This window comes from Hydra vulgaris, chromosome 02 (assembly GCF_038396675.1).
Source record: "Hydra vulgaris chromosome 02, alternate assembly HydraT2T_AEP".
Taxonomy (NCBI): Eukaryota; Metazoa; Cnidaria; class Hydrozoa; order Anthoathecata; family Hydridae; genus Hydra; species Hydra vulgaris.
The window spans coordinates 63,947,501-63,969,118 of NC_088921.1; the positions used below are offsets into that span (position 1 = coordinate 63,947,501).

The following is a 21,618-nucleotide window of genomic DNA, read 5'->3' on the forward strand; positions in this document are numbered from 1 at the left end:
CAAGCCAGTAAAAATCGTCGTATTTGCAAAATAGGTATTGTGATATCATAACATTGTCAATTTTAATAATTTCATATTTTTGTCTTTTGAGGAAGTCAAACGTTAGAGCAAAATCATCATCATCGGATACCCTTTTCATTTTTATAATTGAATGAGATGATGGTATAAATTGATGGAAACTTCTTGTCCCAGGAATAGTGGTTGCTATTAAAAGTCTATCAGTAAGTTTGTTTCTTACTAGCTCCATTTCTTCAGCAGAGACATACACAAACGTAATCCCACTGATTGACTTTTGACAGTATTCAAACATTGCTTGAGAAGACAGTATATGACCTGTGGTTGGACTCTGCAAGCTAGCTGTTGCAACAAGCCTTTTAACAGTGCCACCTATTCTATCAAATGGAGATTTACCATGGCTTGTTGCAAATAAATTCCAGATGCAACAAACAGAAAAATCTTGAGCGTTGTGACATAAATTGTAAAAATGTTTACAGTTTTTATACTGCCCTGCACAGCCATCAGAAAAATAATGATTTTTTTAAATTGTGTGACAAAGATAGGTTTTAATATGATTAATGGTTTTATGCATAACCTCATTGATAAATCCAACATCATGATTTAAATCATCTGAAATTACACAAAAAGAAGATATTTCCAATTTCACTTTATTGTAGTAGATGACAACTGGATGAAGGGAACATTGACTCTTGCTCCAATGGTAACTCTGAATCTCGTCTTTTACTACAAACGTGTAATTCTCTGCAAAATCTGCCAGTACAATAGCCTCATCAATACTAATTGTTTCTTTGAGATGCTTTAGATAGCTAGATTGTGATTTTGCTATAAATGAATGAGAAATAATATTATCAGGTTTTTCACACAGGAGCTCTATGAATTCATTTAATGGAAGTTTTATTGTTAATAACTCAGTTCTATCTGTCGTTGTCCACTGTTTGAAATCCACTGACTGTTCATTTTCATCACTGTCATATTGCTCTTTTGGATCATCATTTTGTGCGAGATACTGCTGGAAATAATTTTGGGAAGCTTGTATGCCAGGACAACTATTGCATCGGTGAATCATGCAAACTTTAGATTTTCTGCTGCAGACAATCTTTTCAATAATTTCATGGTAAGATGTTTCAAGGCCTATAGCACTCAACATTAATTTAACATTTAGATCTATTGTACACAAACAAACAGAATGTGTACCTTTTGGACCAGCAAGGATGCACCATTTAGGCCAAAGACTGCAAAAATTTAGAAAATCTAATTTTATGGCCTGGGTACTTTGTCTTATATGCCACATAGAGCTCCTTTAAGTTACACAAAATCAATTTTTTTTGACATGTATTTTTTTCCCCCAACACTTACACAGTCTTTTTTACCTGGCATTTGCCTTAAGTACTCATCCTCACAGTAAAAAAGCTTTACAAGTTCTATAACATCTTTACTGATTCGATACCGTTTAACCACATCAGGGTATGCTATGATGCCTTTTTGGTCAAGGAAAAACTTTGCATTTTGAATTTTGTGTTTAGAAACTGAAAACTCATTTGCTGCTTTTCTGATAGACCAAGATTTTGGGGTTAATGTCAAAATTTGAAATTGCTGTCTCCTGTTAGAAACCTTAAGTTTTTCTTTTATGCATTCTACAAGGAAGTCTAGATCGCCAGCTTTGGTTTAAATTTCCTTTAGAACTTCATTTTTTGGTGAACAAGTTCGGATTCGGTTATATCCAGAGCAGTTGTAAGCTTCTTAATAACTGCTTCTTCAACTTGCTTTATCTTTCTCTTTCCAAGTGAAGGCTTGTTAGAGGTTTTGGGTAAATGAACTTTTAAAGGAGACACTTCAAGTTTGCATAAAGTACTGTTGAGCAACGATCTTGTTGATTCCAGTATAATTTATTTTTCCATATTATCTTCAGTTAATTTCATCTCCAACTTGTTCTCTTCTGATTCTTCACTCATTGCCAATTTATGCCTGCATTGTGGACAAAGTTTTTCACCTGGAACTATGAATTTGCCTTTACTGCATAGGTACTTTGCTGTATCCAAGTTGATTTCACAAAGACTACCTAAAAAAAAAGATGAACTCTTTTAATATGTATACAAATTTTAATAAAACCTTCAAAAGTTTAAAGTTGTATGGCATTTAATTGTGCACTTTCAGAAGTCGGCTAAAAGGTTAAATATAGCTAAAATAGAATTTTGCTGCCAAGAATTTCATTATTGTATTTCAAAACATTTCTACAAAACTAAAAGTTTTACTATAAATTCATGATTACTATAAATACCTTTTATAGTTTTGTTATGAGTATTAAATGGATTGCAGCACTGTGTTAATTTAGTTGTATAACGCTTTAAATAAACATGTTTATGATGGAGACAAGTTATTGGTTTGATATTTATTATTGAGAGCCCAGTCCTCCACATTATTATTTCTCTTTCATATTCAAGAATATCTTCAAAAGGTTCGATCCCAACCAACGATGTATATGTTGTGAGATGACATTCACTTTCTAGGTTGATTCCAATTGAGCACTTTTGACTGTTTGCCATGACTAAGAAACTGAATTGCCAAACAAGATTTAATAATTATTTAACCTGAAATTAAAATAATTTTTTTTTATTGAAATTTGCTTTATTAACTGTTGTTTCAAAACTATATTTAGACACATAGCTAAGGCCCCAAACCTATTTTTAAACATCACAGCAGGCGTTGCAAAACTATATTTTTTATGATAATTCACTTCACAAAATTTTATGTCTATATCAAAATCAACCTTAATAAACTGTTTTTACACACCACAATTGAACCCATGAGAGTCAATTTGTGAAAATGTTATCCCGTTTTATGGTCAAGTAATATTATACCACTTTCTTTATAATAAAGATAGCCTAGGATCACCTACTTCAATTTAAAAAAAAATTGAATCAATGAGACTTGGGCAACTCCCGGAATTAATGAAAGCGCAACCCATGGTTACAGAAAAAAAAATTTGACTGGCCATTTTAAAATAAAAAAATAACTATCAAAAAATTTAAATTTCACTATTTTATCTACATTTTTGAATTCAGCACCCTCAAAAATGGCCAGGTACCAATTTTTAGCCACATTTTTCCACTTGATCTTAAATTATTCAATTAGAAGTACCACTACAAAGTTCATAATGGCGTAAGTGGAAAAAAATAGAACGTTTTAGGCTAAATTTCAAAACATCATAACTTTTGAACCGTTTGGATTTGGGAGCTCAAACTTTACTTTTTTTTTGTGTTATATTGATAGGTACCACTGGTTCAAATTTGAAAGAAATCTGAGAGGGTGACTGAAAAATTTCAATTTTTTGTCCCACTTTTACATATAATTACCCCACTGTTATTTAATAATCATTCTAGATTTCAAAAATCCAATTCCTTAACACATGAAAAAATTATCTACATATTATCGATTATCTAATCAAAAATAATCCTAGCACAATTCTTGCTACCCTAGTAAAGAATATTTAGTTGTCAGCTTCCAGTCTTTCATTCTCATTTTTTTGTGCTAGTTCTTGGCCTTGTTTGCCCAAATGATGTCTGTCTCGCCTTTCCAGTTCAACAATACTGGAGATTTTATTTTTAATGTGGCGGTATCATCATCATCATCCTAGTCTGAGTTATCATCATCATTTTAATTTCTGTCTGGCGCAGGTCTAGCTGCCATTTGCTCTTCCATGGAGCAGTATTCCCAAACTGCACAAAGGAGTTTAACAGATCGAAACTTTGTATAACCTCGCTTACTTTAATCTAAAATTGTTTAAATTCAAATAATTTTTAAAAAGTTCGTTCAACTTTGAATTGCCCCCCTGTCCCCCATATGACATCGTATTCTCAAATTAAAACTTTAATGACTTTGTTTGTTCGATTACATTAAGATTAGGAAAAGTATATTTAACTAGTTTTAAAGACATTTGTTTTATATTATACTTAATAACTATTACCTTTGCTGGTGCCTTCCAAAAATCAGTCTCACCATCATCTTCAAGAAGCTCATGGGTAATCTCATCTGAGACATTGATTGTACCTTACTTGTTTGATATCTAGTCTGCTGTTGTAGGATGACTGGCTTTCAATTTGTCAAAAATCTCATCCCTTACACCAAAAGCGTGCAGTTGTTGGCCTTTCAAGAAAAGATGTAGCAGGCATAAGGCATGATGTCACATCCTCCTCTTGAGAATCGTTTCTCGAGTTCTACAATGAGCTCAACCATGAAAGGACCTATTCCAGTGACACTGTTCTTTCTAATTTCTTTGACCCTCAGAGAAACACACCTATCCACAAGATGAGCAATGGCTGTCAGTGCTCTATCCATTGTAATTTTCTTATCACTCAACATTGACTCAGAGATAATTCGGCATGTGGTCAGGAGGGGCGGAATGGTTACAACCAGCTCAACTTGTTCATCCGTAGGAATGGATGTGGTTCATTCCTTTTTGTCAGCCCGGAGAGCACACAGTACACTTCGGAGATGATCGATGTCTCAGAGCATCACTTGGACAGAGTTCCATCTGGTAGCACAAGGAACAGTGATCTTTCTGTAGGGTACTGAAACAAAAACTAAAATAAAAATTTGCAAAAAACTTCGGATGAAATTGTAAACTCTTAGAAAACTTTGTTTAAAATTAAAAAATGTTTGTAAAAATTTGAAATTAAGTTGTAAAACTTCATATTTGTATCTACTTAAAAGATAAAAATGTTACCATTCATCTCAAGGCACTTCTTTTTTAACACCCCTTCAGCGGGAGGAGAGTGATAGACTCGGGCGGAGATTGTCCTGCATGCATCGATAGCAGTCTTGATATCAGGCTGTTTGTTGACAGTCCTTTCCAGGCCCACATTAAGCTTGTGGTTAATGCACGTGATTGAACCACTTTCAAAATAAGCAGTAGTCTCTGACTTCCTCAGTGCAGCTTTTATATTTGAAGCTTGATAACACACAACAACATGCTTCTTGACCATTTGAGTGACTCAAAACTTTTAACCAAGTTGTCCAACTGAGGAGCAATGTTCTGACTAAAGTGCTTTCCTGGGAATGGAACAACTCCAACAGTTATCTTTCATAGAAAAAACTCCTTGGTGATGTAATGAAGAGTCACCGCCATGAATGGATTGTTGTTGCATAAGGTCATAATGTCAGTGCTGATTGTAACTTGGTCGCAATGAGGAAGCTCCTTGTCAAACATGCTCTATATCCTTTATTTAACTAAGTTACCAGTGCCAACTGTTTCCATTTCATCTTCTGCCTCTTCAACTTTGTCCTCCTTAGCAGCTTCTGCCTCATCTCGTATCTTTTGATTTTGAAACATTTCGATGTACTCATCCTTATGGTTGGATCGCAGGTGACCACTCAGGGTCGATATTGACCCAGAATTCATTTTTAGGTCCTTCTTGCAGATATTGCACACAACATAGGTCTTATCTCCCCTGTATTCCTTCAGGAAGTATTGCCAAACCAGTGAGCGATGGGACTTAGACATATTTGTTTGATGTTTTACAATGTTTAAATCGTGTTAAATAACATACACAAGTTATAAGGTTTTCAAATTTGTTAAATATAATGTAAACAATTTTATATGATTTTCATAACCGTAAAATTTATAACTTTTTGCGGCTTTCGACATCATTTTAATTAAGTTTTAACAACTTTTAAAGGTTTTCAAAGTCGATTAAAATGAAAGTTATGACTTTTTAAGGCTTTCAACATCGTTTTAATTAAGTTTTAATGACTTTTAAAAGTTTTCAAAGTCGATTAATAGTTAAAGCCACAACTTTTTACGGCTTTCATAACCGTTTAGCTAACTTTTTTTCGAAGTTTAACGGATTTCAGCTTCGCTTAGTTTAAGAAACTAAAGTTGAACAAAAAATATACAATTTTGAAAACCATAACTTGATTGTTTTATCTTTAATATATACCATATTTTCCCGACACCTTTTTTGTAAAACTGTTTTTGCAAAGTGTTCTAGATGTGGTTCAAGAGGTGGTTCTAAACTTATTAAATGGCATTGCTCAAAATCATAGATTTTGAGCAATTCCATTTAATAAGTTTCTTTTAATCACCTGGTTGAATTTATTTTTGAAAAAAAAAAATGCTTATTTTTGAATAACAGGGGAGACCGGGGCTAGTTGGCAGCAGGGGTAAGTTGACAAACTGCGTTTATCTTCAGAGCCTTTAACTAGAAAGTGACAAAAATTACATAGAACCTTCTTAATTGACCATTTCATCATTCACTTTTAGGATTCCTGCATGCGCATGGGAGATATTGGGATTTATGTGTTTTTTGGAAAAAAATGTAACTTTAGGAAAATCGCTTCTTTTTTACTTTACAAAGAAAATAGTCGTATGAAAAAAAAAAGTTATTGTAAAAACTCCTGTCGCTATTTCCAGTCAGACTTTTTTTCAATAGTTGCCATTTTTCAGGATTTACAGACTGTTAATTGAAAAAAAGGCTTTAGGGATAAGCTCGCAAAATTGTAATGGGGTAAGTTGGCACATAGCATTTACAATGGAAAAAACATATATTTTTATACAATTAATTTTTCTTTTTTTTAATTTTTAACAATATTAAAAAAATTTAGTTTTTTAGGTTAAAATTTATTTGTTTTACAGATAAAAGGTGGGCTATTGTTTTGGCTGTTATACGAACTAATACTTGGTACCAGCTAAAAGTAATATTAAACTTTTGGCTTAAATTGTTGCCAAAAAAAATAGAAAAAAAATTTCTATAAATTTTGCACTTAATTGCCCATTAATAATCAAAAAATCTTTACACTTTAAGATTGCACTTTAACATTTACAAAAAATTTTGCTGTTAGGGCTACAGACCTCAAAGAGTAAAAACAGAGGCAAATAGCCCCGGTCTCCACTACCACAATTTGTAATTGTCATTATAAATAAACTCAGATAATTAAATATATTTGATTAAAATTTCCAAGTTTTTGACATTTTTTGACCCACCCCCCTTCCTTGTAAAGCATCATAAAATGTTATTGCCCCCTTAACCCCTCAAAAAAATCGTTTTCAACAATTTTGTAAGCCCCCTCCCTTCCCCTAAAAAAATTTTTTACACAATTTTAAATATGTTGTCTATAATTTTCTTTGCTTTTTTGAGTTAAATAATACTCTTCAGTCTGTTTAATGTGTTTTTTTCACCCTAATAGTTCCGTGTAAAATTGTATAAATTAACGTTGCTTTCCTAAACATCCAAATTTTAAATTGCTATTTTTCCGATTAAACATGCAAAATTATTATTTTACAAATATAATTTTCTCACTATTAGTCATTTTAGTGTGGCCAAGTGGATTCTTCTTCCGCCTAGTAAACTGAGGGTTTGAGGTTTGTCTCTTGGTGACAAAATTTTATTAATTTTTTTTAGTGAGTTCACAAAGGTTGTTTTTTTTTTGTTGCTGCACACTTTAGTGGACCAACTAAATAAAGTTCTGCACTTGGACCATATAAAGTCAAAGCGCAGAATGTGCACTGCACATAGAATATTACAACTGTAGGCGCATTGCGTTGCGCCTAGAGCTTTAACAGTTGGTTAACAGGCTGTAACTATTCCATTAACAGAGTGTACACATCACATAGTTTTAGATTTAGGCACAGTTGATTTTATAATCAACATGAAGATACATCAACTGAGGGTTGTGGTTTGGTCAGATTATTAAAAGAAAGTCTTCTCTAGATTGAAAACTTAAAAAAAATTGCATCTTCAAATTGGAGACCCCCCCTGCTCCTCTCATAACAAATTGTCACAAATCGCCTACAACTCCCCCTTCCCCCTTCCCTAAAGCATGACAATTTATGGACAAACCGTAACCTAAAATGCAGATAACTATGAGATAAATCCAAAGAGATCAAATGTAATTCATGGAAAAAATGTGCGCATTTGATGTGATCAGCTTGGAGTGATGTACTAGCTACTTCAACCTAATAAAAAATTAACTGGGGAGCATTATCATCAACAATTAATCTATTGAGCCAAGCATGAAAAGCCCTTTACTTATCAAAAGACACAAAGCCATTTTTCAGTACAAAAACTCTAAACCACATGTTACCCTCAAAGATACTTTGAAAGCACTTCAATTGGATGTCTTACCCCACTACTGTACTCTCCAGATTCTTGCTTCTTCTGACTACCATGTATTTTGGTATCACATGATCTGACCATGCAGCACTTCATTGTTTACAAATTAGCCGAAAATTAGGTCCATTCTTGGAACAATAGAATTTTTTAATGCAGAATCTATAAGCTGTCTAAAATATATTGAAAAATTGTACCTAACAATGGACAATACTTGGTTAAAACAAAGTGTACCGATTATTCTATATAAACTTTAAAGTTAGAAAAAATACTTGAAAACTTATTTGCACCCATAATACCTAAATCGTTATGCACTGACTTTATCTAGATTTATTTTAACTCAAAGTTCAAAACTCTATAGATATTGCTGCAACTAGACAATACTATGTTATCAGTGGTTTGCTTGTTGTTTTTTGGATAAAAAACCTTAGTAGTTGTTAATTTGATTGGCTAAAACTTGATTAAAAGAAACTATTATTAGAAAAATTATTCTAAATAAAAAGTATTCTGATGGATCGAGATTTTAACTGTAGATACCAATAAAATAATACCGCTTCTAGTACAGTCAGTCATAAACCAAAAAACAGGGGAAACAACATCAACAAAAAACAAACAATAAAATAAGAGAAAAAAGAAAAAAAACAGAAAAATGTACAAATACAAAAAAAAAAATATATATATATATATATATATATATATAGTTAAAACATGCATATTATGGAAATCCCAGCTAAAAAAAAGTTGTTTAACCTCCCCACCAAAAAGAAAGTCAAAGTAGTTAGAAATAAACCATAATTAGTTAGTAGTAAGTAACAAAGTAGTTAGCAATAAACTACAGAATATGAAAAGTATTTTCTAATTTTTTAAAAAATATTTAATTTTTAACATAATCAGTTAAAAGATAAAAGAAGAGCAGCCATTGATGATATGCTTAAATTACTAGATGTCAAATATAACATTAATAAAAATTATAACCTACAATAAAAAAAAAGCTTACCACAACTCCATCAACAGTTGAACTGACTTCAGTAGGATCGCTTATTGGAATCATATTGTTTTTAAAAACTTCTGACATGTATGAAACATCATTGGGCTTGTCAGCATTTTTATTTATTTCTTCACTAGAGAAAGTATTCAATAAGTCTTTTTCCTCTAAAATCATGTAAATAAGAATAATAATACATAAATTAAATTTTAAAATTTGGCTAATTTTTGGGTTTAATTTTGCAGAAAAAAAAAATTTAAAATTATATAATAAAATAAATAAATAAAAACTTCTGCAATAAATTACAAAAATTTCTGTTCATGCTACAACAAAAACATTCAGTTGATTATGAGTGCGCATCTCAATTTGAAATTTTGAAATGGACGAATTGGATGCATTATTAAGTGTGCAGTTCAAAATTTAATTTCAAATTAGACGCATAAAATGTTGAATTTTTATCATAAGCCTGACATTACTATATCTATATTATTTAATATTGCAAAATTGTTGGATCATTTTGATGCTGAAAAAAAAATCTCAACAGCATGTTCCATTCTGCATATGGCAACATGTCTTCCAGTTTAGCAGCATACTTGTACTTATCCATAATGCCTTCAATTCTATAAATTGGGCCCATACCATGACCAGAAAAACAACTCCAAATCATTATACTTCCGCTTCCATGCTTAACTGTTGGTAATACATATATGAAATTGAGCTTTTCTTGTTTAGAACGTCTTACGTAAAGAATCCCATCACTTCCAAATATAAAAAACTTAGATTTATCACTGAAGAGAACTTTTCTTTAATCTCTATAAGTCCAGTGTTGGTGATGCCTCACAAATATCATTGGTTTTTTTGCTGGATGGCTGGCAAAAAAGTTAGCCTCTCTAAGACGTCTCTGAATTGTTCTGTTAGACACATTCACATAATCTAATTCTGCGTAAAAAAAGGTATCACCTTTTTTATGTTTTTCTCGGCCTGCCATGACTCTTTACATTAAACACCATTCCTTTTTTCTTAAAATTTTTTATTGTTTTCGAAAAAACAGATTTTGAAACACTTCATCTTCTTCCAATTTCACATTGTTTTATTCCATTTTTATAGGCACTTACAATTCTTTTTTTTAATTTCAATTGAAATATTTTTACTGTTAGCCATGTTAACTCAATAAAAACAACTATAATAAATAATATTTAAATATTTAGTAAAGCATAAATACCAAAAATATTTAATATGTTGCCTTGTTTTTGTTGCTTGAACTCTTAAAAAAATAACTGATAGGTACACTTACAAAAATTGGTAAAGATAAAATTTCTTTAACACTCACTGGACTTCTGTAAAATGTTTTCAAAATATCTTTTGTTAGTAAAATAGTTGACGATATATTTATCTTATTCATTTAATCTGACAAATTAGGAATGTTCTTTCCTTTATGTTCGATACTTTATACTATTTCAGTTATTAGGTTCAAGAAGCTAATTATAATAAACTCTAATTCATGGTTCTTACCTTATTACTTCTGCCCATAACAAGGCAAGTTATTTGGAAAGAACTTTTCCTCTAACTTGACTATTGAATCTAATGGCCATATTCAAACAACCATAACAATATTGTTGACATTCCTATACTGACGAATAACAACTCTTTCACTCATCGACAAGGAAAGAAAGCACATTGTAAATGTTGTTAGACCTACTTTATCTGCCAACCTTGAGCCTCTCTACTTTGTTGTAAGTTTGGTTTTTTTTATATACAAATACAATCATGATTGTTGCTCAAATTGAGCTATCATACAAAGTTTAAAAGTAACTCTTAACTTAATAGTGGTTGCTAGTGTATTATAAACACACGCACACATATATATTTACTATAGCATTTATAAATATACATTTGCCTCACACGCATGTGTGTGTGTATATATACATATATGTATATATATATATATATGTGTGTGTAATTCTTACCTGACTTTTTGTGAGCGATTTTAATTTCAATTTTAGTATTTTCTGATTGTTTCATCAATGATCGTAACTCATCACCTTCTTTTTTGTAAAGAAACACGGAAGGTATAGTAACATCATTACTATTGCTATCACCACTCATTCCAAACAACTGTGAACTAGCAGAAGTGGTGCCTTCCACATGATCAATTATAACAACTGCTTTCGCTCCATGCAATTGTGCAAGTCGAACCTAGTACATAAACTTTTAAATTTAATGTTTTCAAAAGTACAATAAAAAAGATATTAAATTATTTAACAAAAGGTTAACGACTTATAAAATGGTAACTATCATCTGAAAAGAGATATCTCATAATGGTTTAAATGTTTGCTCTTAACTGGATTTTTCCATTCAATGAACAAACTTACCTAAATTTAAAGCCCAAATTCTTTGGAGGCAAAATTCAATATTGAGAAACCGCCATTACTATTATTATTAAAACAATCACTGATAACGTGGAGATGTTTGTATATGTGTGAGTTTTTGTCTCTCCTGTAGTGTTTAATCATTTGTGTTTTAAGGTGACAAAAGTTTTTAAACAATGAATGATTTAAACTTTACAGGAAGAGGATCCTTTGGTGAAAACATATTAGAAATTTTAAAAGAGGTAAAAAATAAAATCAAAGGTTATAGGTTAACAATGTTTTTTAATGATAGAGTTTAAACTCCTTTTGGTTTAAACAGATATATTACCAACATAAAAAAGTGTTCTAATGACTTCTTGATTTTTAGACTAGATAGAAAGTAGATTTTAGATTAGATAGATAGATAGTAATGTTAAAAAGATTATCAATGTCATAGTAAAAAGTTTAGCATTATTAATTTTAAAGGTTCTATTAGCTAAGCATTTAATTAAATTTACCTTGTGTAAAAAAGAGATGAAACTACAAAAGGAGGTATGAAGGCCTGAATGCGTTTCCTTATGAAAAATGGAAGTACATAAGGAACTTTTTATATCATTGTCCAAGAAAAAGATTTTAGATTCCTTTTTTTTCTCAAGGGAATAAATATTGAATTATGTCTTTTATGGATATAGTTAAGAAAATAATATCATTTTCTATACAATTTTTAATTTTATTTCAATGCTAAATTAAAATTTCATTCAACTTTTATGTTTAACAAAAAAATTATAGTGACATAGAGCAAAATAATATGAATCATTTTTGAAAATTTAAATTGATTAAAATCACCATCTTTTAAAGATCTAATCCATATACAGTTTTTTCATGATTCAATACGGGGTAAAAGCAAAATATTTTTATTATAAAGAGAGAATTTTCAATTCTCAATCAACTTTAGCATACTTTTCTCCAAAGTTACAATAATCATTTTTTTTTTTTACATAATACTTCCCAAGGTTGATGTTTTCAATGGAGATTTTACATAATACTTTGCAAGGTTGATGTTTTCATTGGAGATTTTACATAATACTTCGCAAGGTTGATGTTTTCAATGGAGATTTTTTATTATAATTTTATTAGCTCACTTACTTTTATAGTTTTTTAGGAAAAACTTATTTTTATGTCTGCAATCTTTAGATATCCATTCCAACTTTTATTAAATAAACATTCTTGGTCCGCATGTGTAGTTATTTCATATTTTTCTTGTAGATATTTTTTAGAAATATTATTATACCCAGGTGCTGTTTTAAGGATGGTCCAATTCAACATAAAATTATCAACATTTTTATCTTTAAATCCCATATGTATCTGTGCTTTCTAAATACTTTTTCTTTTTAAAGGCGTATGATAGGCAAAATGGTTTCTCTAATCGCTCTCTGTTAAGCCAATATATCAGGTACCTTTATAGAAGAAATTACATATTTATATACCACATTTGATAAACATTTTCTACCCATTTGGCAATTGATTTTTTCGTCTTTAATTACAATTTTTTGTTATTTTTTCATTTAGATGAACTCTTCCCATACTTTTCAATTATATATATATATATATATATATATATATATATATATATATATATATATATATATATATATATATATATATATATATATATATATATATATATATATATATATATATATATATATACATATATATATATATATATATATACATACATATATATATATATATACATATATATATATATACATATATGTATATATATATGTATATATATATATATATATATATATATATATATATATATATATATATATATATATATATATATATATATATATATATATATATAAAAGAAAAGAATGCTGCCCCATGCCAAACCCTCAGTCAATGTAGCAGCACTCTGCTGCGAGTCAAGCTATTTGTCAGTCTATGTATGTACTAAAGCCCCCAACAGCAGGCTATTTCAGTATGATGCAGACTGCTCACCTAAACGCTTTTTATTTAAATAATCCTATAACAAATTGTAACAACTTAAAACTTGTGCAGCGCAATCAACACAATAAAATAACTTGTTGACATCATAGCAAACCAATTAAAAATAATTTAGTTACGCTTATTTATAAACCTGCTATCTAGTTGTTGCCAAGTACTTTTAAATTATTGCTTACACTAACCTACACTTACTTATTACTATTATGCACTGTTATGGAGATTAAATCTCATTTTGTTTATGAAACTGTTTGATATGTCTTGACAATCCAATATCTTAAAAAGACTAATATATTTCTTGTTGGTTTTGAGCAAACCAACAAACTTAATAAAGTTTATTGTATAATAGTATAGATTAATATACTTTGAACATAATTTATACAATAGTAAATTTTGTATGATTATATAAATATAATAAACCAAGCATACAAATATTAATAAAAAAATACCTTGTCTATAAACATACATTCAGAACGCTCTATAACAGCAATGCGATTTGTAATCTGATCAGTGTTACGTATTTCTTTACATGCTCTGAAAGGTTCAGTTTCTATTGCCTCTCCAGATACCTGTTACATTGTAAGACAACTATTAAAAAAGCAATTAAACAAGAGGGAAAAAAACAAAAAAATAAAAAAACAAAAAAAAAAGGTCTTACACAACTTAAAAAACTAAACTTTTAAATAAAAATTGTCTTTTCTTTTTGAAAAAAAATAAAAAGTACCCCTGTGCTAAATTTAGTAAGATCAGCACCAAACTGAGCTGATCCTGCATTAAACTGCTTTACAACTTTGCCGCCATTTAATATCTGGACAACACTTGGTTGGATATCAGCTATAATAGGATTTAATTAATATGCAATTTTAAACTTGAAAAATGTATAAAAGCAACAAAAGGTTCACTTACCAGTTGCACCTTTTTCTTTTGCTAATTGTATCATTTCTTGCATAAACACAATCCCCTCTTGAGCATCTTGCACTGAAGCAGCCTAAAAAATTAAACAAAAGAAAATGAAAACATTATCCAAGCTCACTAAACTAAAATTTTTTGAGTAGGAAGGACAATAATGTATAAAACTAAAAGAATAAAAGTTATTTATACATTACAAAGAAAATGATTATTTAAAACAAATATAAAATGGTGCGGGATCCCAAAAAAACTCCGGCTTTATATCTCTATATTTTCATGGTCTCTGGTGTCCAGAAGCTCTAAAAATGTCAGTTGATTTATGATCTGCTATAACAAAAAAAATTTATGAGATTTAATGATTAGGAACTTATTGTTTTTAGGCTCATAGTATTGCTCCTACGAGTCCTTGCTGCCATTATGCCTAAGGAATCTGGGTTCAAAATTTGATTGTTCTTCTAATCTATAAGTCTCAATTTTTTCCCATTACTCTATAAGCTTTATAAGCATTTGCCTATAAACCTTTTTATACTTATATACCAAAAACTAGGAAAAAGTAATCTTTTTTTTTAACTTTTAAATCCAGAGTTCTTTTTGCGACTCTGGATCCCTGATTAGACCATAATTATATTTTAAGATAAAAAGAAAGAACGATTATGATAATTCAAAGGTTTAAAAATGTCCAAAACGGTATTTCAAAAAAGGGCATCATTCTTTGCCTTTTAGAACAGGCGGCAAAGCTCTAGTGTGATCTCTCTTCTATATCAGCTTGGAGCTTGAAGTGGCTGGTGAAATTAATCCAAACAAAACTCATTTGTTTACTTCAAACAATTATCAAAACATTGTTAATATTTCTATATAAATGAATGGTTGAGTTATCTAATACGGAGTCATCTACTTTATATCTTCTCAGATTATCATTCATTACTGATCTCTCATGGACTATTTTATTGTAGTCCTTAGTTTCTTACTCCTGATACTATTCTCAACCTATATAAATTACTTGTTATTCATTTCTGTATGGAATAGTTATCACATTTGAGCTGGTATTGTAAATGTAGTTGGACATGCTCTAGCTTTCAAACTTGTCCCATAATTGTAAGGTTGCATCTCTTTCTCATTTTATGAATACTACCATAGTTGCTGCTCAAACGAACTATCATCTCTTGTTCCATCAACCAAAACTTAATCTAGTGTGACTTGTCATTCAACAAAGTTACATCTTTTAATTCATCTATTACTTTGTGCTTTAAAAACTTTTACTCATTAGGCTTTTTTGCTTTGGAATTCTCTCACATCTTCATGTTTTGCTGAGACATTTTTACAATTTTTTACAAGTCTTCTGTCAACCACTTTCTTGGTCTTTAACTTTACTCTTTTTTGTTTCTGTAACTCCCAACTTAAACATTCCTTGCAGCTTTGATGGGAGTGAACTAATTATATAAATAAGAAAAAACAGAACTTATTAACAACTCAATTAATTATTTATTCTTTTAATTTTTATAGTTTGTTTTTTCTTTATTTTTTTGAAAAAAAAAATTTTTTCTTTTTGATTTTTAAATATTTATACACAGCCTAAAATTCTTTATCATTTCAAAAATATATAGATTTTTTTTTTTTGAAGTAAAAAAAATAAAACTATTTGGGCCCCATTTTACTCTGTTAAATCTTTAATTTATTTAGATTATTTTATATAAACTTATAACTTACGAAATTACTTATAAAATAATAGTATACAAAAAGATTACAATCATCTTTTTAAACACAAAAACATACTGTTCCTGCTTGCTGTACTAGTTGCACTTTTCCATTTTCACTACTGACTACTAAAATTCCAAGCTGTCTTAATATTTTCACATGCTCTTCATTACCAATTTGAAATTCTTCTGCGCGAAGTTTTCTTTGGCTGAAAAGTGAATAACAATTTTATTATAATAATATATAACAATATAACAAAATAATTTCCAGATTGGTAAATCTGTATTGATTATACAGCTATTATGAAATGTCATTAAGAAAACTGAACTTCTTTTTCATTAAGAATTAATTCTGTTTTCTGATTTTTATTTACAATTAGTGTATAGAGTTATTGTATATAATTAGTGAATAGAGCTATTTACAATTAGTGTATAGAATTATTATATAGAATTAGTGTATAATACAATTAGTGTATAGACACTTTCCATATTACACTAGCTTGCCATCAAACAACTTTATGTTTTTAAAAAATTATCAATATGCTGGTTTGTTTTGTCTATCTGTCAGTTTTATGTTGTTTATACCAGTTTTAAAATGTTTTTTCTTGCTCAGTCAAGAGGTTTCAAAATTAGTATAAACTTTACATTTGTTCATTCATTGATTGGGATAACATTTCTCATTGAAAATAAATCTGTAAAAATACATAAACATGTTTATAATACAACTGACCCTGTAAATGCCAACTTTGCCTTTCCTAAGTCAAAAACAAATGAGACTGTTGACTGTGATGAAGTCTCTGGTTGAATTGGTTTACAGCTTGTTTTAACAGATTGATCTGATGGACTTTTTTTAACGTTATCTCTAATACTTTCTGCAAATGAACGCAAATTCAAGTAGGAATGAACTATATTTGGACATGTATCTTCCTGAATTGGTTTTTCTTTTCGATCATGATTCTTCAATAAAGGAAAACAAAAAACATAATAAAATATATGTGTGTATGTATATATGTATATGCAGTGACGTATCTAGGTCGATTTTGATACCAGTATACTGGGTATGGGCCCCCAAATTTCTGCCCAACCTTAATTTAAAACAATTTTATATTAGCACCAAGTTTGTCATTAAAAATTTAAAATAAAATATTTCTTTATAACTTATTGTTTGGTTATGAAAAAATTTGTTATGATAATTCAAAAAATTGTAATTGTCATTTATAAAAAGCAACATTTGCAAACAATTATGAATATATTTTAGGTCAATCAGAATACTTAGTTCAAATTCACATGGATGAAATATGTAATATGTTACAATAGGAATAAAATTTAAAACACCCTTTTTGATAGGATTAAAATATGAAACGCTTAGCATTTAAAATTTTTTTAATTCCTTTAATAAAAACATTAACTTGTTTTAAAATACACATAGTGAGTTTCTCCTCCATTTACACTTTCATAACTTTATTTTACAATGTAATTAAACTCTATAAGCTTTAAACTTTCCCATTTTAAATTCAAATTTGTAGCAAAAACGTAAATAAACAATTTCAAATAACAAAATAAATAAATAAAAGTTTTTTTAAAATATAATAACATAATAATCACGCCAAAAACATTGCTTTAAAAAGTAAGAGCCTTCTTTTACTTTTTAACAAGAAAAGCTATAAACTTTAGAATGAATCAATGACCTTGCTATGCTTGTGTTATGAATGAATTATTATAATATGTTTAACTTAAGCAATATGGGTCAACCAAAAACTTTTTGTAGAAGCCACAAAAAAAATTCATTTAAATTCATTAGCTTTTAGTCTATTTAAAAGAAATATATATAAATAAATTGTTTATTAAATGTTACAGTTATAAAGCTTCTCACAGGAGTGTCGGCAATAAAGGGTAATCATGGGAAAAGCAATAATAATAAATTTGATTTTATTCTTTATATTAGCAAATAAAGCATATATATAAAAATTAGAGGCAAATCGATGTTGACGTTCAAGCTGCCAATATTATTTGAATTTTTATTTCAAAAAACGTAATTCAATGCAATTTGTGAAATTGCTAGGGTGTAATATTAGGGTGAGATATATATATATATTCTTCCTTTACATATATTTGTTTTCTAAAAAAAAAAAGTGTCCTCCAAACGTAGACAGGATATTTAGACTGTTATGCTCAAAAAATTTCTGGATACGCCACTGATATGTGTGTATATACAGTGTCTCAAAAAATTATCCGACCAAATATTTTTTTAAATATTTTTCCAAAAAAAAGTGCTGTATTTTCATAAATTTAGATTTTTTTGGTAAACTCAAGATTAATAAAAATAAAACAACATGTTTTTAAATAGATTTTATTTATTTTAATGTAAAATATAAATCACAAAATTTTTAGTATTAAAATAAAGGAACTTAGGTTGTTTTTTTATTGTCAAAAAAATATTCGACCAAACACATTATTTGATTCAAAATTAATTATTTTATAACAAAACAACTATTTTAATACTTTGTTGGGCCTCCCTTTGCTTGGATTACTGCTTCTAGACGTCTAGACATTGATTAGACTAAAAATTTTGTTTGTACCAGTTGAATCTTTTTGCAGGCTTCTACAATTGCCATTTTGAGGTTATCTTTTTTGGAGAATGACCAATCTCCAATATTTCGATCTAAAATTTCCCACAAATGTTCAATGGGATTAAGGTCCAGTATTGTGCGGACCATTACAAGACCTCAACATTATTTTCAGCAAGCCACTCCTTGGTTTTAGTGGCACTATGCATGGGATCATTATCTTGCTGAAATATAAATCCCAGATCCTAGCCGAAGTTTTCGAGCAGATGACTTCAAATTTTACTTGAATATGTTTCTGTATTGCACCTTATCCAATATAGTATCAATAAATTGGAGTGTTCTGATACTCTTCAAAACCAATGAACCCCATACCATCACGTTACCGCCACCATAATTGAGAGTATCTCTCACACAGCCTAATTTGTAGGCTTCTCCGGTATTACTGTAATAAAAATTTTCAAAAAAATATTTCGACTTATGTGTAACAAACCATATTTGAGTAAGAAACACATGAAAAGAAGATTTTGCTAACAAGTTCAAAAACATGCCGTTAATCTTCAGGAAAAAAATCCTGTGAGGCGACGAATCGAAATTTAAGTTAAAGTCATCTGATGGAGCCCAAAAAGTTTGGAGAAAAGCCGGAGAGGACTACAAAATAGGCTGTGCAAGAGGAACTCTCAATAATGGTGGCGGTAATGTGATGGTATGGGGTTCAATGGTTTGGAAGGGTATCGGAACACTCCAATTTATTGATACTATATTGGATAAGGTGCAATACAGAAACATATTAAAGTAAAATTTGAAGTCATCTGCTCGAAAACTTTGGCTAGGATCTGGGATTTATATTTCAGCAAGATAATGATCCCATGCATAGTGCCACTAAAACCAAGGAGTGGTTTGCTGAAAATAATGTTAAGGTCTTGGAATGGTCCGCACAATACTGGACCTTAATCCCATTGAACATTTGTGGGAATTTTTAGATTGAAAAATTGGAGATTGGGTATTTTCCAAAAAAGATAACCTCAAAGTTGCAATTGTAGAAGCCTGCAAAAAGATTCAACTGGTAGAAACAAAATTTTTAGTCTAATCAATGTCTAGACGTCTAGAAGCTGTAATTCAAGCAAAGGGAGGCCCAACAAAGTATTAAAATAGTTGTTTTGTTATAAAATAATTAATTTTGAATCAAATAATGTGTTTGGTCGAATATTTTTTTGACAATAAAAAAACAACCTAAGTTCCTTTATTTTAAGACTAAAAATTTTGTGATTTATATTTTACATTAAAATAAATAAATTCTATTTAAAAACATGTTGTTTTATTTTTATTAATATTGAGTTTACCAAAAAAAATCTAAATTTATGAAAATACAGCACTTTTTTTGGAGAAATATTTAAAAAAAATGTTTGGTCGGATAATTTTTTGAGACACTGTAAATGTGTGTATATAAATATATATACACACATAGCCTTGCATAAAATGGTGTTGATGATATAACACTAAAATAACCACCTGTAGGGCATCAATTAAAGGTTTGGGTTCGAATTACTACAATATAAGCAAAATTTTACCACTTCTTTTTTTTCATTTTTGAAAAAATTGTATTTTTCGAAAAACAAAGACATATACACACATATACAAATATATACACACATATACATACGCATACACACATGAACATACGCATACACACACACACACACATACACATATATGAAGTTTACATAAAAATATAAAACATTATTTATATATAAACACAAAATTTTGTTTACATATGACATTTTGGTTGATGAAAGTTGACGATCATTTGGAATTGAAGAAAGATGCAGCGGTAAAAGATGTGCTTCAGTTGTGAAAATATAATCATGGATGTCAATGAGATGCTCTGCTTCAGTTGAAAACAATAAGTATAAATACTTAAATGTCTCTGCAAGAACAAAGGAATCCATCCTAAAAACAAAAGGTCTTAGTAAATCTTCATAAAAATTTAAGCTTATTTTTTATAAATATTAACTTTACAAAGATTTTCTTCAATTTACATTATCAGTATTGGTTTTTTTGACAACTTTAATCATTATTAATTTGTTTTATTTCTTTAAGCTTTAAAAGTTTGACAATTTTTAAAAAAGATAAATAGCTAAGCAGGAATCCTACATAGAAAACTTATATATACATGTGTAAAAAAAAATATATTTTTCCTATGTTCCAAGATAACAAATATAACAAACTAATTTTTGGCAGCAAAAAAAAAAGTTCCAAAACTTTTACAAAGTGTTAACTTTAAACTCAAATAGTAAAAACCAAAATCTCTTTTAGTTCAACAAACTATCTTTCAAATGTTTAATTAAACAAATTGCGTATTTTTTTTGCAATTGATAAGACTCTTCATTAATTATAAATATATAATAAGTTATATACTAAGTTCATTCAACAGTATGAATTTTTTTTCATCTCAAGATCAACACTGAATATTATGGTATTTATTGGATATAGTTGGTGATAGAATGCATTATATATTAAAATGTATAAAATATGCAATCTTTATTTAACAAAACAGAATCAAGAGTAAAATAACCCAAAAAAAATGAAGATATACTTTTATTATTATATTAATATTATGTTATCTAAAAGATATAGGGTAAAGTAGGGTAATTTCGGCAGGCAGATAACTTTCGGCACCCCTTCAAAAGACACCTAAAAATATTTATTTATTGGAATATTAAAATTATAGTTGGGTATTGTAGCAAAATAAACAATTTTCCTAAAAATATTGGTTTAAACTTTTATTTTTACATTACAGGTACGTCAATTTATGATTATTAGCTTTTTCTTAACATTTTTACCTTTTTGAAAATGTTGGATAAATGATTTTTTCTCTGAAATTTTTACCAAAAATTGTTATTTATTTTATTCAAAAATATAAACTGAATAGAATGTGAGCAACAATAAGATAAAACTTGAAGTATGTTACAAGATATA

The 21,618-nt window shown here is 29.1% G+C and overlaps 2 protein-coding genes across 2 annotated transcripts in view; both read right to left on the reverse strand.

Moving 5' to 3' along the window:
* Window positions 1-21,618, reverse strand: part of LOC100197565 (ER degradation-enhancing alpha-mannosidase-like protein 3) — a 95,604-nt gene that overhangs the window by 6,444 nt on the left and 67,542 nt on the right. The window contains exons 14-21 of the mRNA XM_065791685.1: window positions 20,412-20,589; window positions 16,806-17,032; window positions 16,155-16,284; window positions 14,379-14,460; window positions 14,197-14,306; window positions 13,922-14,041; window positions 11,076-11,304; window positions 9,121-9,275 (exon numbers count right to left, since the gene is read on the reverse strand). Coding sequence (XP_065647757.1) covers window positions 9,121-9,275; window positions 11,076-11,304; window positions 13,922-14,041; window positions 14,197-14,306; window positions 14,379-14,460; window positions 16,155-16,284; window positions 16,806-17,032; window positions 20,412-20,589 — 1,231 coding nt within the window. The remainder of the gene's footprint in view (window positions 1-9,120; window positions 9,276-11,075; window positions 11,305-13,921; window positions 14,042-14,196; window positions 14,307-14,378; window positions 14,461-16,154; window positions 16,285-16,805; window positions 17,033-20,411; window positions 20,590-21,618) is intronic.
* Window positions 1,769-2,682, reverse strand: LOC136077104 (ARL14 effector protein-like). Its single transcript, XM_065791686.1, has 2 exons — window positions 2,297-2,682; window positions 1,769-2,077 (listed from the first exon to the last, which is right to left on the reverse strand). Exons 1-2 carry the CDS (start codon window positions 2,559-2,561, stop codon window positions 1,905-1,907), a joined length of 438 nt encoding a protein of 145 aa, XP_065647758.1. The 5' UTR covers window positions 2,562-2,682; the 3' UTR covers window positions 1,769-1,904.